Source organism: Ahaetulla prasina, chromosome 7, assembly GCF_028640845.1.
Source record: "Ahaetulla prasina isolate Xishuangbanna chromosome 7, ASM2864084v1, whole genome shotgun sequence".
In the NCBI taxonomy this organism is placed as follows: Eukaryota; Metazoa; Chordata; class Lepidosauria; order Squamata; family Colubridae; genus Ahaetulla; species Ahaetulla prasina.
Window position 1 is genome coordinate 11809827 of NC_080545.1, and position 17861 is coordinate 11827687.

General features: G+C 45.4%; 1 protein-coding gene across 4 annotated transcripts in view; it reads right to left on the reverse strand.

Annotated features, from left to right (window-relative positions):
* The window catches only part of LOC131201864 (uncharacterized), a 97927-nt gene that overhangs the window by 53522 nt on the left and 26544 nt on the right, over window positions 1-17861 (reverse strand). Inside the window, exon 1 of one of the 4 annotated variants that reach the window (XM_058190184.1) lies at window positions 9401-9596. The exons of 2 other annotated variants lie outside the window; for them this stretch is intronic. Coding sequence is in view for 1 of the 2 variants with exons in the window: in XM_058190182.1 (XP_058046165.1) it covers window positions 9207-9287 (81 nt within the window). In the remaining variant the exon portion in view is untranslated. Of the gene's footprint in view, window positions 1-9206; window positions 9597-17861 lie in introns of those variants that run through there. One more of the 4 variants, XM_058190182.1, reaches the window with a different exon arrangement.

Sequence of the window (17861 nt, forward strand, 5' to 3'; positions counted from 1 at the left end):
GATACCTCCTAGAAGAGGAGCAACGTGTTCTCTTCCACAGCTGGTCCTTGTGATGAGAAGCTTTGATTCTGGAAGTAATAAAGAATCAGGAAGGCTACTAGCCCCTGAGAACCATACTTCCTACAGCTACCAATAATAGAAATAGATGAACTTTTTTTTACTAGTCTGTTAAAATATACATGTAGGAACCACATCACAGTATTGATGTGAGAACTTTACCCTAACATCAACTGGGAGAAAAACTCTGCATCAAGTAGGAGACATGTTTCTAACCAACCCACCTGACAACTTTGTCATCCAAATGGATTGAACTAGAAGGACAGCTATACTGGACCTTACTCTTACTAACAGAGAAGAAGTGATAGAGGGTATTGAAGTTGGTGGAATTTTGAGGGAGAGTGACCATGTCATATTGGAATTCAATACAATGCAAATATGAACATTAGAACATAATCAAACCAGTGTCTTATAGTTTTAAAAAAGCTGATTTTTAACAAACCAAGAGAGAGCTTTGGAAAGATTTGATGGATGAAGATCTTAAAGGAGAAAACAACTCAAGAAGCTTGGGAAACACTGAAAAATATGATTATAAAAGCTCAGTCCAGCTCAATACCACTGAAAAAGAAAAACAAGAAATCCAACCATACTGGTTACACAAAGAGCTCTCTGATAAACTGAAAGAACAGACAAAGATAAAAATAAAATGGAGAGAAGGACACAGAACTAAGGCAGAATACTAACAAACAGCCCGAACTTGCAAAGATGAAGTCAGGAAAGTTAAGGCTCATAATGAAGTAAGACTTGCAACAAATGTCAAAAATACTAAAAAAAAAAAAGTTGCTTTCAACATATAAAAAACAAGAAAAAAAGTCAAGGAAACAGTCGGTGCACTAATGAGAGAAGTTGGCAAGGAAGTAACAGGCAGTAGAGAGAAAGCAGAGTTACTTAATTCATTCTTTATATCTGTCTTCACCCAAAAAGATGATGCAGCCCAGTTTATCAAAAACATAATCGTAAAAGACAGACTAGGAATACAAATTAAAAGAAGCAAGGAAAAAGGTAAGAGAACAGCTGTCCTGCTCCAGATGAGTTCAAATCATTGGGACCTGATGAATTACATCCCAGAGTTCTGAAGGAGCTGGCAGATGTGATCTCAGAACCCATTGAACCATATCTTTCAAAGATCCTGGAGCACCCGTCTACCCTGGTGACCATCTGTTGTCAATGAATTCCATACTTCCTTAAGGTCACGTCTATAACACCCGCTCTTACAGCATCATGTCCCTCACCATTATCATCCCGGTCCATCTCCTAACACTGATATCAGTTTCTGCTGACCTCAACATGGTAAGAAGAAGCTGTGGTGAGGAAGCACCCAAGAAGCTGTTAAAGCTGTTCTTTTACTGGTCCTGAACCTCCTTGAAGGACACGTCAACAGGTAATTCCAGATCCGAATGACATGGCAGTGGAGAAAAATTCTGTAGGTGCACATTTTCCATACTGTGCATTATTATCATTCAATTATTCAATCAGAATAGAGTTGGATGGGACCTTGGAGGTCTTCTACTCCAACCCCACGTTCAAGCAGGAGATCCTACATCCTTTCAGAAAGATGGCTGTCCAGTCTCTTCTTAAAATGCCTCCAGTGTTGGAGCACCCAGAACTTCTGAAAGCAAATTGTTCCACTGGTTAATTGTCCTCACTGTTAGGAAGTTCCTCCTTAGTTCTAGGTTGCTTCTCTCCTTGATTAGTTTATTTTATGCATGAATTCCTGGCTACTCCTCCATACCTGAATGCCGGTCAAGCCAACGGCTTCCATTTAGAGGGGAGCTTTTTAAAGGGAGCTGAGGAAGGATGGGAGATGGGTGGCCTCCTGAAGCCAAAATACAGAAATGTCAGCAGAAAAGACTCGGTTCTCCTGAGGCTGCGTATTACGGGAAAGTTACGGAGGAAAGAGAGTTAAGGAAACTGGTGGTTAAAACATTTGCTTCCTGCCAAGGGAGGTTGGGCATGCTTTGTCATTCTCCTCCTTTAGTGGGCCTACTACTTTTGCTAGCAGACCTTCTGCGTTTCTGAAAAGGCAGGAATATCCGTGTGGGGTTCTATCAACATTGTCGTGTCCCACCCCCCAACTCCGACGAACAAGTCAAGGAAGTCCGTAACAAACTTGGCAACAAAGCCTCTGCAGCTTGCCAAGTTCCTTCGAGATGTATCAGGGCAGGCAGGAGTCCAAGTTGTGACTTCAGCAATAGGGTCCGATATCAGCAAACTAGATAAGACTTTGCTTGACTCAAGGTTGGAATGCCAAAAGCGGATCCTTTATATAGGCCGTGGGGTGTGGTTCCATGACTCAGCATTTATCCAGGCCTGCCCCACCCCTCCTTCTGCTGGCATCGCCTCTCAGATCTCTGGAAGCGAGGGTCCTCCCACCCTGAATTGTCTTCGGCTGGATCTGCTGTCAGCATCTGGGAAAGGGAGGGGTCAGAGGGAGTAGGGCCGAGTAATTCCAGCACCTGGCTGGCTTCCTGCTCTAAGGCTGAGCCAAAGGAACACACGCTGTGTGAGTGAGGTTTATCGGGCTTGTCCTTTCACTCCTGGAATCCTCTCCGGGCATGGGGCCAGGGCCGGGGGCTGGAGGCATGACAGGCCGTTCATCTTCATTATCGGAGTCTGATAAAAGGCCCGGCTGGAGATGGGAGGGGCCCAGCTGAGGAGAGGAGGGAGGACGAGTCACAACAAACATCAAGATGGCCTCGGTGGCCATACGATCAACGCTTCACTCCCTTTTTATGTGCACAATTGCCCATTTGGAGGTGTGTTGTTGTTGTTGTTTTGATACCCCTTGTAGACCCCTATGCAACTGGCTGACTTGTGTTAATGCTGATTGCCCTAAGCAGCCCTCTGTAGAGCGCATTGCAACAGTCCAATCATGAGATGACTAGGGCCTGAGTGACTCAGTCAGAGAAATCACTTAGTAGGGGTGGGGGCAATGGATCACAAGTCCAAAGGAGACTCACTGCCAAAATCACAATGGGGAGACACCAGACTGAGAAGCTGCCTGTTTCAGGGACCCTTGTCCTGATGCATCTTAGACATCCATTCCCCAAGCTGGAGATGGATTTGGTCTACAAAGTCAATCATCTGGCAGGTCTTATTTTGGAAATATTGGTGGAATTCCTTCCTTCCTTCCTTCCTTCCTTCCTTCCTTCCTTCCTTCCTTCCTTCCTTCCTTCCTTCCTTCCTTCCCTCCCTCCCTCCCTCCCTCCCTCCTTCCTTCCTTTCCTTCTTTCTTTCCTCCTTTCCTTTCCTTTCCTTTCCTCTCCTCCCTCCCTCCCTCCCTTCCTTCCTTCCTTCTTTTCCTTCCTTGCCTTTCTTCTTTTCCTTCCTCCCTCCCTCCCTTCCTTTTTTCCTTTCCTTTCCTTTCCTTTCCTTTCCTTTCCTTTCCTTTCCTCTCCTCTCCTTTCCTCTCCTCTCCTCCCCTCCCCTTCTTTTCCTTTCCTTCTTTTCCTTCCTTCCCTCCCTCCCTCCCTTCCTTCCTCCCTTCCTCCCTTCCTTCCTCCATGTGCAGTAACTTTTCAAGTTGGAACATAAGCATAATAATGCACCTCCAATCAGGCTAGACAATATGGATAGATCTATGCCAGCCAGGTCTATCTTGTTATTTCATCACCCCCTGAAGTGTTTAAAAGGAAGAGAGGACTCCCATTTGGGGCTGTGCTGAGTTCTGTGGAACCGTTTTAAGGGCTGAGGGATGGGGGCCAAGATACCCTTGACAGCTGTATCAGAAAAGAACGGAGAAGTTCAGACCTGTAGCCACAAAACTTATTTCTAAGAGAATTCCCACGGTTGGGGGCCACAGAGACATGGACCCAAGATGGAAATGCAGACTCACCCACAGACCACATTCAGACCCATCTCCTGAAAAAAAAAGGGGGGTCTTTAAACAACTTGGCCATGAACTGGAGTTCTCCAGAGGTCTCTTCTGGAGCTCAAGAAGAAGATACGTTCATTCAACGGCTGCAGAAAGTCTCAAGGAGACACAAGGAGACCTTCAGGATGAGATCTTATGAAAGCAAGCAGTCTTGTTGCCTAACTTGGCAGCTCAAACGGGTTCATGCTTTATACCCGTGGATGAGTGGGTGGGTACCTACGTTCACACGCCCACACACACACACAAAGACACACGCATACTGATGGAGTCTTGGGCAATGCCTGTAGATATTGTCAGATGGACAATATCAGATGGAGCACAAGTACAAAACAGAAGATGATCTACAGCAGTGGTGAACTGTAAAAATTGTTACTACCGGTTCTGTGGGCGTGGCTGGGTGGTTGACTAATGTGTCTGGGTGGGCGTGGCCAACTTTTTTTTTTTTAAACTTTTAAAAGTATTTTTCTACAACAGGGGTGTCCAAACTTGGTCCCTTTAAGACTTGTGGACTTCAACTCCCAGAGCAAAGCTGGCTGAGGAACTCTGGGAATTGAAGTCCACAAGTCCACAAGTCTTAAAGGGACCAAGTTTGGACACCCCTGTTCTACAACCTCTTCGGCTGAAGAGGTTGTAATAAATGCTTTTAAAAGTCTCCTCTGGCGATCCCAGCTGAGTTGCCTGATCGTCAGAGGCTTTTCTTTTCTTTTAAAAGCATTTTTTTTGCCTTTAAAAGAAAAAAAAAAGCCTCTGACAATCAGGCAACCCAGCTGGGATCGCCAGAGGAGACTTTTAAAAGCATTTTTTACAACCTCGGCTGAAGAGGTTGTAGAAGAAATTGCTTTTAAAAGGCTCTGACAATCCCAGCTGAGCCGCTTTTTTTTTTTCAGCCGAAGAAAAATGCTTTTAAAAGTTTTTTAAAAAACACACTTCTGATGATTGCATGGCTCAGCTGGGCATGAGGGGGGTAGGGATTTTTGCTACTGGTTCTCCGAACCACCCACCGCCATCGCTACTGGATCAGGCAATCCAGTCTGAACCAGGAGCATTTCACAGGGATTTGGGGATTTGGAGTTGAAGTCCACTAGGCTTAAAGTGGGCAAGGTTGCCTTGTCATATACAAATAGGCCTCAGCTTACAACCATTCATCTAGAGACCATTCAAAGTTATAAATGTCTTTAAAAAAATGACATAGGATGAGTGTTTTCCATACACATGAACTGTTGCAGTATCCCCACGGTCATGTAATCAGATGCTTGGGAACTGACTCATATCTTTTGACGGTTGCAGTGTCCCGGGGTCACGAGATCAACTTTTGTGACCGTCTGATGAGCCAAGTCAACAGGGAAACTCTTGTGACCCACGGCCAAGTAGGTAGTAGTAGACGCAATCAGTCCCAAAACAGACAGACTTTATTAGAGCAGCTGAGAATTAACTCATTCTCAGCGTCGTCCAAACGAAATCAAAGCAAATTCTTCACAACACAATTCTTCAGTCTTATCACCAACCTTGGTCTAATGAGGCAAACTGCCAAAGGCTTTTCTTGGCAAAAGTTCAAAAGCAGAAGATGCCGACAAGAAATAAATACAGCAAGACAAGGAGCAAGGCTATCGGCGTTGTTTTCCGATAAAGAGCCCAAACGCCGTTGCTGGTCTTTTAAGCCTTATGGGAGGGGCCAATCATCTCTTGGCCTTACTCCCGAGTCGTTCTCTTTGCTTTAGCTGCTCTTGCCTTTTGGCAGCTCTTCTCATTCGTGCATTAGGAACAGGCTCCTCCTGTTCCTCTACCTCACTACTATCAGCCTCTGGAGGCTCCGGAGTCCGCCCTGGCCTCACCTCAGCCTCCGATGCAGAGTCTTCATCTGGGCCTTCCCCAGACTCCAGGACTGGCCCATCTCCTTCCTCAGCCTCCTCACTGTCCAACTCCATTGCCAGCTCCACAGGCTGCTGGCGGACGGACCACAACAGAAACCACATTCACTTCATGATCCTGTTACTAGCTTAACAACTGCATGATTCACTTAACGGTGGCAAGGAAGGCCATGAAATGGGGCAAAACTCACAACTGTCTCGCTTAGCGATGGAAATTTTGGACTCAACTGTGCTGTTACGTTGGAGACTTAAGATAGTCCCTTCCATCTGTCCCCACGCACGAAGCAACATCACCAAATCTTTGCCAGATCCAGGGAAAAGATTAAGGACTCTCACAGGTTTTCAACTTTTTTCCCCCAAACAAAACAAATATATAATTATATATATTTCTGTATGTATGTATATATGTATGTATGTGCACACACACACATACACACACGCACACACGCACGCACAAACACACACACAGGGCACTGGTGAAATCCACCTTTTTTACTACCAGTTCTGTGGGCGTGGTGTGGCTTGGTGGGCGTAGCAGGGGAAGGACACTGCAAAATCCCCATTCCCACCCCACTCCAGGGGGAAGGACACTGCAAAATCCCCATTCCCACCCCACTCCAGGGGGAAGGATAATGCAAAATCCCCATTCCCTCCCCACTCCAGGGGGAATGATATTGCAAAATCTCCATTCTCACCCCACTCCAGGGGGAAGGACACTGCAAAATCCCCATTCCCACCCCACTCCAGGGGGAAGGATACTGCAAAATCTCCATTCCCACCCTACTCCAGGGGGAAGGATACTGCAAAATCCCCATTCCCTCCCCACTCCAGGGGGAAGGACACTTCAAAATCTCCATTCCCTCCCCACTCCAGGGAGAAGGATATTGCAAAATCTCCATTCTCACCCCACTCTAGGGGGAAGGATACTGCAAAATCCCCATTCCTTCCCCACTCCAGGGGGAAGGATACTACAAAATCCCCATTCTCTCCCACTCCAGGGGGAAGGATACTGCAAAATCCCCATTCCCTCCCCACTCCAGGGGGAAGGATATTGCAAAATCTCCATTCTCACCCCACTCCAGGGGGAAGGATACTGCAAAATCTCCATTCCCACCCTACTCCAGGGGGAAGGATACTGCAAAATCCCCATTCCCTCCCCACTCCAGGGGGAAGGATACTACAAAATCTCCATTCCCTCCACACTCCAGGGAGAAGGCTATTGCAAAATCTCCATTCTCACCCCACTCCAGGGGGAAGGACACTGCAAAATCTCCATTCCCTCTCCACTCCAGGGGGAAGGATACTACAAAATCTCCATTCCCTCCCCACTCCAGGGAGAAGGATACTACAAAATCTCCATTCCCTCCCCACTCCAGGGAGAAGGATATTGCAAAATCTCCATTCTCACCCCACTCCAGGGGGAAGGATACTGCAAAATCCCCATTCCCAGCCCACTCTGGGGCCAGCCAGAGATGGTATTTGCCGCTTCTCCGAACTACTCAGAATTTGCACTACTGGTTCTCCAGAACCTGTCAGAACCTGCTGGATTTCACCCCTGATCCAGGTGTGATGACACTCACAAACAGAACATTCTTGTGGTCCTCAAAAGCTTTTGATGGTGAAGATGTGGTCCACCAGAAGGGAAAGACTAGGAATTTTTTTCTGGACCAAAAATCTACTTTGGCTTCGTGGGGGTCTGGAAACCCACACCTTTGTTACAGAATCACTTCTCTATAATCTGAGATTTAGACTATCCGAGATTGCCATTCTACACTTCCTAAAAAAAAAATTAAATAGCATTCTAATATTGATTTTGGGTTTTGCTCCATTTGCGTTAGTCCGATGAGCCAAATGAGCTAAAGCTGCATTTTTTTTAATTTGCATTTATATCCTGCCCTTCTCCGAAGACTCAGGGCGGCTTACACTATGTTAGCAATAGTCTTCATCCTATTTGTATATTTATATACAAAGTCAACTTATTGTCCCCAACAATCTGGGTCCTCATTTTACCTACCTTATAAAGAATAGAAGGCTGAGTCAACCTTGGGCCTGGTGGGACTAGAACCTGCAGTAATTGCAAGCAGCTGCTGTTAATAACAGACTGTCTTACCCGTCTGAGCCACCAGAGGCCCTTTCTGCATTTCTTTGTGAGCAAGATGGCCTTGTTCATTTCTAGTTGAATGAAAAGAAAGGGGTGACATGACAGCAGTGTTGCAATATCCTGCTACAAACAAGAAGGGGGGACAACTTATTCTCTGAAGGCAGGACAAAGAAGCAATGGATGGAAAGCAATCAAAGAGAGAACCAATGTAGAACTAAGGAGAAATTTCCCGACAGTGAGAACAAATTAATTGGTGGAACGGAATTGTTTACAAGGTTTACAAGAAGAGACAGGACAACCATTTGACCCGAATAGTATAGGGTCTCCTGCTTCAGCAGCGGGTTGGATTAGAAGACCTCCAAGCAGTGGTGGGATTCAGCCAGTTCGCACCGCTTCGGGAGAACCGGTTGTTAACTTTCTGAGAGCTTGGCAAACTGGTTGTTTGAAGAAATCATTAGGGCAGAGAACCGGTTGTTAAATTACTTGAATCCCTTGTCCTGCCTCCAAGGTCCCTTTCAACTCTGCTATTCCATTAGCCATTGTTTAGTGGTGTAGACACAGAAGGCAGAGAAGAGCAACAAAGATGATTAGGGGCCTGGAGGCTAAAACATATGAAGAACGGTTGCAGAAATTGGATATGCCTAGTTTAATGAAAAGAAGGACTAGAGGAGACATGATAGCAGTCTTCCACTGTCTTAGGGGCTGCCATAAAGAAGAGGGAGTCAAGCTATTCTGCAAAGCACCTAAGGGCAGGACAAGAAGCAATGGGTGGAAACTAATCAAGGAGAGAAGCAACCTAGAACTAAGGAGAAATTTCCTGACAGTTAGAATAATTAATCAGTGGAACAACTTGCCTCCAGAAGTTGTGAATGCTCCAACACTGGAAGTTTTTAAGAAGAGGTTGGATAACAATTTGTCTGAAGTGATGTAGGGTTTCCTGCCAAAGCAGGGGGTTGGACTAGAAGACCTCCAAGGTCCCCTTCCAACGCTGTTATTCTAGTCTATTCTATTTTCAGGTCTAACTGGCTTTTGCTGGACCAGCCAAAGATCCTTCCAGACAACTCTTTGTGTCTGCACCAACAGCCAAATAGGAAACCCATGAAGATCCTAGACTTCCTTTGTTATTGTTACCCATCCTTGGGGGATTACCCAGTCCGTGCTGCCCCGGACTGGGGAGGCTTCGCCAGAAGGACAGCCACCTTCCACGGATGACCAAGCGAGCAAGTTAAAACTCCTGTACAATACAAAAGTCTACTGACCGGGCAAAGTCTCTAGCTGAGAAATATAAAAAAAATTAAGACGTTACCTTTCTCAACTTTCTGAGATAGCGTCGCATTCTCTCCTTGCTTCCGCTGTATCCCATTTGTTCTGATCCAGGAACAAGCATATGCCAATCACACAAGGGGGAGGCCTACCCCCCACCTCCCCAGCCTCTGCTGGAAGCCCAGGTTAGGTGACCAGGCCTGCCTCGGTGGGATCTTCTTCCATCCCTTCCCTTACTTGGAGAAAAGAGCAGGAGGTCCAAGGAGCCACCAAGCTGGTTGCTGGCTGGTGGGAAAGCGCTTTCCGAGAGCAGCAAACCTGCGTGTCAAGAGCCCGCAGGATGTCCCAAAGCCATTGTTGCTGTGGGTTCTCCTCCTCCCCCCCCCCCGCACTCCGCCCCTGCTTCCTGGACCCACAACGGGAGGACTGTGAAGTTAAAGGAATCCAACTCTGTTTGCCGAAAGCTGTTGGATGAGCCACTTCTTCATTGTGCCTCAACGGAAGTCGGCACATTGAGCAACTGCTGAAGGTTTAGTCTAAACACACACACACACCAGTGACTAAGTGAAGCTAAAAGCAAATGTCCCGTTTAATTAGAGGTTGCTCCCTACCCGGGTGCACGCACGCAAACACACACACACACACACACACACAAACACAGATACACAAGCACTGTCAGGAAGTTTCATCATACTTAGTCTAACATTAGAGGCTGCAGAAGGCAGAGGCAGAGAGCGAGCCCAGAAGTATTTCATGAGAAGAATCCTCCATTCCTCTGCTCACAGTAGAATTTCAGGCTTGAAATTTTGGGCTTGGACAACCTGGAACTATACCACCTACGGTCTGACCTAAGCGTAGTACACAAAATTATCTGCCACAACACATCCTACCTGTCACTGACTACTTCGGCTTCAACCGCAACAATACACGAGCAAATAATAGATACAAACTCAAGGTAAACCGCTCCAAGACTCGATTGCTGAAAATACGACTTCAGTAACAGAGTGGTCAATGCCTGGAATGCACTACCTGACTCTGTGGTTTCTTCCCCAAACCCCCAAAACTTTAACCTTAGACTCTCTCCTGTAGACCTCACCCCATTCCTAAGAACTCTGTAAGGGGAGTGCATAAGTGCACCAGTGTGCCTACCATCCCAGTCCTAATGTCTCCATTTATTCGTATCCTTATCCTGTATTCATAATCATGTGTATTCTTATACATGCTTGACAAATTTATTTATTTATTTATTTATTGTTTTAATTTATATACCGCCCTTCTCCCGAAGGACTCAGGACGGTTTACAGCCGAATAAAACAAGAATATAAAAATTAAGAACATTATTAAAAGACTTATTCAGTTTGGCTAACAGCTAAAATTCAATAAAAAACTAAAAACTTAAGTTAAACTCCATTAAAAACCCCGTTAAAACTATTAGGCCAGCCCTGCGCGACGGAACAAGAATGTCTTTAGCTCGCGTCTAAAGGTCCGGAGGTCAGGGAGTTGACGTATCCCTGGAGGCAGCTCGTTCCAGAGGGCAGGAGCCCCCACAGAGAAGGCTCTCCCCCTGGGGGTCGCTAGTCTACATTGTCTGGCCGACGGCACCCTGAGGAGGCCCTCCCTATGGGAGCGCACTGGTCGATGGGAGGCATTTGTAAGCAGCAGGCGGTCTCGTAAGTATAAATAAATAAATAAGAGAAAGACAATCGGCTGTCCGAATAGTAGCATTTCCTAGACCAGGGGTCTCCAACCATGTCAACCGTTCAGTCGGCAGTTCAGCGGTTTGAATCCCTAGTGCTGCGTAATGGGGTGAGCTCCAATGGTGTGTTGCTCCTGGTTCGGTCCGGTTCTTGCGAACTGGTAGTAAAAGCAGTGGGAGGCTCCGTCCACCCGCCCTAACGTCATCACGGATGATCTGTGCATGTGCAGCTAGGCCACGCCCACCATGCCCACGCCCACCCAGCAACTGGGCGGAGAACCTCTTGCTAAAATTTTTGAAGCCCACACCTGCCTAAACCCTACATATTTGGTGGCTGAATAAGTTCGTATTCGATCAACAGCCAAACAACAATCTTCGACAATATGTAGCAATATAGAAAGAAGACAGGGTGAGCCCGGAGCTGTAATCTCCAACAGGAGAAAAACAGCAATACAATAGCTGGGATACTTCTGGTTTTTGTATCTGTTTTTTAATATTGAATATTTGTGTGACATATGGCTTGAAAGAGTTTGCACCAGTGAGTAAGGATATGTATCTGTGTCTCTTGCAAGCGGGCCGATTTATCTGGATAAGAATACTGGCATACTTTGGAGACGTTGTGGGTTTAGTTCCAGACCACCACAATAAAGGGAATTTTGCAATAAAGTGAATCACAAAAAAAATTTTTGGTTTCCCAATGCAAATAAAGCTTACGTTTGTACTATATTATAGTTATTAAGTGTGTGCAATAGCATTAGGTCTAAAAAGACAAGGTTCCCCTCGCATGTATGTGCTAGTCGTTCCTGACTCTAGGGGGTGGTGCTCATCTCCGTTTCAAAGCCGAAGAGCCAGTACTGTCTGAAGACGTCTCCATGGTCATGTGGCCGGCATGACTAAACACCAGAGGCGCATGGAACACTGTTCCCTTCCCACCAAAGGTGGTCCTTATTTTTCTACTTGCATTTTTTATGTGCTTTCGAACTGCTAGGTTGGCAGAAGCTGGGACAAGTCACGGGAGCTCCCCCCGTTACACGGCACTAGGGATTCGAACCGCTGAACTGCCGACCTTTCGACCGACAAGCTCAGCGTCTTAGCCCCTGAGCCACTGCATCCCTGCTAAAAAAAAAGGCACTGTACACACCTTAATTAAAAGTACTTTTTTTGCTTTTAAAAAATGTAATTCATCATCTGAACAAGAAGTACGGTAATAGATGGAAGATCATTAAAGAGAGAAGCAACTTAGAACTAAGGAGAAATTTCCTGACAGTGAGAACACTTAATCAGTGGAACAGCTTTTTTTTAAATTATTATTTGCATTTATATCCCGCCCTTCTCCGAAGACTCAGGGCGGCTTACACTGTGTCAAGCAATAGTCTTCATCCATTTGTATATTATATACAAAGTCAACTTATTGCCCCCAACAATCTGGGTCCTCATTTTACCTACCTTATAAAGGATGGAAGGCTGAGTCAACCTTGGGCCTGGTGGGGCTTGAACCTGCAGTAATTGCAAGCAGCTGCTGTTAATAATAGACTGTCTTAGCAGTCTGAGCCACTCAAGGACTCTTGCCTCCAGAAGTTGTGAATGCTCCAACACTGGAAGTTTTAAAGAAGAAGTTGGACAACCATCTGTCCAAAGTAGTATAGGATCTTCTGTCATAGGCAGGGGGTTGGACTAGAAGACCTCCAAGGTCCCTTCCAACCTTATTATTCTATGTTCAGTACGGCAAAGTAGAAAAATCCAATTTTTTTTATGTCAGATTTAAGGAATAAAAGTTTTTCTCATCCAGAGGGACAGCCTCATCTCTTTGCAATTTCTAAGAATGAGTGGGAACTGCCTGTCAGAGCAGAGGTTCTTACGGCCAATCGGCTGATTAATTTCATATATACTCCGCTGGTATTTTTTTTCCTAGCCGTTGCCTCTATAAACAAGTTGGCCAGTTCTCAGAAACAAATGTACTAGATCTTTTAATGGAAAAAAGGACTCGTGGCTTGAAGCTTTCACTGGCATGGAATTAATCCGGTCATTAAAGTCTCTTGCTTGTTTAGCAAGCTGGTTTTGGGAGTTCTAGGCTGTAGCCCTTTGGAGAAATATTTGTTTGGTCAAGGGAAAAATAGCTGGTTGAATTATTTGTCCTTGTGTCCCAAGGCTGTTTATAAACAGTTGTAGAAAGTTAGCATCCACCCCTCTCCTAGAAGAATGAAACATTTTAGGAAATATTTAAAAAGCAGAATATTATAATTCCCCTAAAGGAGAAAAAAGAAATCTTAAAGGAGACAGAAACTCAGAGCTTCAGCTTCCTGCCCCCAGCAGATACTTGGTGCCCATTGAGAAAGACTGGGCCAGCCTAACTACAAAACAAAAGACCTTCAGCTCCAGGATGATATAATTATCCTTCAGGGCAAAGCCATGCAGCCACAATAGAAAATGCACAACAAAGCCAGCGGTGAAATCCGGCAAGTTCTGACAGGTTCTGGAGAACTGGTAGCGGAATTTTTGACTAGTTCGGAGAACCAGCAAATGCCAGCTCTGGCTGGCCCCAGAGTGGGGTGGGAATGGAGATTTTGCAAAATCCTTCCTCAAGGAGTGGGGAGGGAATGGGGATTTTGCAGTATCCTTCCCCTGTCACGCCCACCAAGCCACACCACGCCCACCAGGCCACGTCCACAGAACCGGTAAGTAAAAATTTTTTGAATTTCACCACTGAACAAAGCCACTTCATTGCATCAGCCCAAGCTTCAACCAAGCTTGACTCAGATAACCTACAAAATCAGCTATGACCCCTGCATAGCCCATGGGAGTCTGACAGCAACCAATAAAATACATGCCCCGACCACAGGAACAGGAAGCTCAAGGGCAAGACCCAAGAGAGGATATAAATAACCCTCACTCTCCACTCCATGTGTCACCTACCTAGAATCAGATGCTCCATTAAACCATCTTTCCAATCAACCTCCATGTTTCCAGTGTCTTTCCCCCTACTTGGAATTAAACCAGATGATATTTCTTCCAACACAGTGTTTATAAAAATGATTGTAAACTTCTCTTTTTCTACTAGGGCGAGACACAATCTGCACAAAAGAAAAACTATGCTGTGCGTGTGAAGATGAAAGAAAACTACAGCTTTAGTAAATTAGAAAAATACAAACCTATCTGCATTCGTCTGTAAAGTAGGCATGCTGCAGTCCATATTTTTCAGTCCTGAGAAGTTATCAGCCACAGGTAGGCTAAATAGGGTCAGAGACCACCAGGCAGTGGTGAAATGTAAAATTTGTTACTACCAAGTTCTGTGGACGTGGCTTGGTGGGGGGTAATGTGACTGGGTGGGCGTGGCCAAAGGTTGTTTTTTTTTTAACTTTTTAAAGCATTTTTTCTACAACCTCTTCAGCCAAAATGGTTTTAAGAGGTTCTGACAATCCCAGCTGAGTTGCCTGATCGTCAGAACCTTTTAAAAGCATTTTTTTTTTTGCAACCTCTTCGGCCAAAGAGGTTGTAGAAAAAATGCTTTTAAAAATAATAAAAATAAAAAACCCTCTGATGATCGTGTGGCTCAGCTGGCCATGGGTGGGGGTGGGGGTTTGCTACCGGTTCTCCAAACCACCCACCGCCATCGCTACCGGATCGGGCGATCCGGTCTGAACCGGGAGCATTTCACCCCTGCTGCCACCAGGGCAGGGTATCAACACCTGTGGTTGAAAAAAATTCAAAAGCTCTGCTTGCTTTTTATATGCACTTCATGCTGCAATTGCCCAATTGTGACTGCCGATCGGTCTTTTCGGACCACACCTGCCACTGGGGAACCCAAACTGGCAAGAAAAGTGGTATACAAAAGTTAAAGAAGAGCAACAAAGATGACTGGGGGGGGAATGGAGACTAAAACGTATGAAGAATGGTTGCAGGATTTGGGTTTGGCTTGTCGGGGGAAAGGGACGCAGTGGCTCAGTGGCTAAGATGCTGAGCTTGTCGATCAGAAAGGTCGGCAGTTCAGTGGTTCGAATCCCTAGCGCCGCGTAACGGGGTGAGCTCCCGTTACTTGTTCCAGCTTCTGCCAACCTAGCAGTTCGAAAGCACGTAAAAAATGCAAGTAGAAAAATAGGTACCACCTTGGTGGAAGGTAACAGCATTTCGTGCACCTTTGGCATTGAGTCATGCCGGCCACATGACCATAGAGACGTCTTCGGACAGCGCTGGCTTTTTGGCTTTGAAATGGAGATGAGCACTGCCCCCTAGAGTTGGGAACGACTAGCATATATGTACGAGAGGAACCTTTACCTTTACCTAGTCTGGAGAAAAGAAGGACTAGGGGTGACATGATAGCAGTGTTCTAATATTTGTATTAGATTGTAGATTGCCCCCCCCAAAGAGGGGGGCAATCTATTCTCCAAAGCACTTGAGGACAAGAAATAATGGAAGATCATTAGAGATGCAACCTAGAACTAAGAGGAAATTTCCCGACAATGAGAACAATTAATCAGTGGAACGGTTTCCCTCCAGAGGTTGTGGTTGCTCCATCGTTGGAGGTTTTTAAGATGAGATTGAACAGCCGTTTGTCTGGAATGGATATTATAGGATCTCTTGCTTGAGAAAAGGGGGTTCGACTAGAAGACCTCTGGAGTTCCCTTCCAATGCTGTTATTCATTTCTCAGCTCTGGCAACAGACACAAAATGTCTATTAAGAACCTTTAAGGATCAGGTTGGACGCTAAAGGGTCACTCATCCCCCCCCCGGGGGGACAGAAATAATTCATAGCAGTGTTTGGAGTTGCGTGTATCAGGTAATTCTTTGGTGCAAAAGAAAGCGCTTTGGGCTAATGAGCATTTAGTCTGCACGAATGCAAACTGCAGATTGCATCGATTCCTTTTCCTGCAGCCTCGGAAGCTGAATGGCAGGAAGCTTTGCCTCCCTCCCCTCTTATTGTTATAAATAAAATAGCAGGGGAGGGAGGGATAGGGGTGAGCAGAGGGGGGTGGGAGCCTCTGCTGTTTGTGAAGTCTGAATCAGAATCAGAATCGAGCTGGAAGGGGACCTTGGAGGCCTTCTAGTCCAGCCCCCTGCTCAAGCAGGAGATCCTATACCATTTCAGGCAAGGGACTGTCCAGCCTCTTCTTAAAAACCTTCAGTGATGGAGCAACCACAACTTCTGGAGGCAAGCGGTTCCACTGGTTAATTGTCATCATTGTTAGGAAGTTTCTCCTCGATTCCAGGTTGCTTCTCTCCTTGATAAGTTTCCATCCATTGTTTCTTGTCTTGCCTTCTGGCGCTTTGGAAAATAAATTGACCCCCCCACTCCTCTTTGTGGCAGCCTCTCAAATACTGGAATACTGCTATCATGTCGTCCCCCACTCCCCCGTCTTTTTTTCTCTAGACTAGCCAGCCCCCAATCCTGCAGCCGTTCTTCATATGTTTTAGTCTCCAGGCCTTTAATCATCTTAGTTGCTCTTCTCTGCACTTTTTTCCCCAAGGTCTCAACTTCTTTTTTTTTTTTGTAATGTGGTGACTAAAACTGGATGCAGTATTCCAGATATGGTCTTAGGTCAAGGTAAAGGTTCCCCTCGCACATATGTGCTAGTCGTTCCTGACTCTAGGGGACGGTGCTCATCTCCATTTCAAAGCCGAAGAGCCAGCGCTGTCCGAAGACGTCTCCATGGTCATGTGGCCGGCATGACTAAACGCCAAAGGTGCACAGAACGCTGTTCCCTTCCCACCAAAGGTGGTCCCTATTTTTCTACTTGCATTTTTACCTGCTTTCAAACTGCTAGGTTGGCAGAAGCTGGGACAAGTCACGGGAGCTCACCCCGTTACGCAGCACTAGGGATTCGAACCACTGAACTGCCGACCTTTCGACCGACAAACTCAGCGTCTTAGCCACTGAGCCAAACACTACTAATACTTCACATGATTGTGACTCTATGCCTCTGTTTATACAACCAAGGATTTTATTAGCTTTTTTGGCTGCTGCCGCACACTGCTGACTCATATTTAAGTGATTGTCCACGAAAACATAATAATAACAGTAACAGAGTCAGAAGGGACCTTGAAGGTCACCCCTTGCTCACACAGGAGTCTGTACTAGGAATTCAAACCACCGAACTGCCGAACTTTCTGATCAACAAGCTCAGTACTTTAGCCTCCCAGGTCCCTCTCACAGTTTTGGAGCCAGGTTTCACCTAATCTGTACTTGTACCTTTGGGGGTTTTTTTCCTGCCCAGGTGTAAAAACTTTGCTTTTCTCCACATTAAATTTCATCTTGTTGAATAGCGCCCATTGTTCAGTCAGGCCCATTGTCTGCTTGGGTGTAAGAAAAGACTCTTTAAAAAAAAGCCAGTGCAGTCCTTGGCTGTCTCAACAGGGATGGCATGTAATAAACTCTGGGAGTTGAAGTCCACAAGTCTTAAAGTTGCCAAGGTTGGAGACCCCTGTAATAGATCATGTGAAGGGATAGTAGTACTGTTTATAGTACTGACAGCACATTGGTTGCTATCTAACAGAATGAAATTCAGTTATGAAAAAAATAAGCTTCTACATTTAGGCAAGAAAAACCAAATGAACAGGTATAGTATAGGTCAGGGGTCTCCAACCTTGGCAACTTTAAGACTTGTGGACTTCAACTCCCAGAGTTCCTCAAAGCAAAGCTGGCTGAGGAACTCTGGGAGTTAAAGTCCACAAGTCTTAAAGTTGCCAAGGTTGGAGACCCCTAGTATAGGTGGTACCTTGCTCAATAGTAGTCACTGTGAAAGGGATCTTGGAGTCCTAGTGGAAAATCACTTAAATATGAGCCAGCTGTGTGCAGCAGCTGCCAAAAAAGCCAACACAGTTCTATTTTTTATTTATTTATTTATTTATTTATTTATTTATTTATTTATTTTATTTATTTTATTTTTTTATTTTTTTTTAATTTATTTTATTTTGTCACAACAATATATGTAGGTATCATACAAAAAGATTATATAGTAAATAAACACATATATGGGTAAATATAAGGAGGTATAAGCATCTATATAG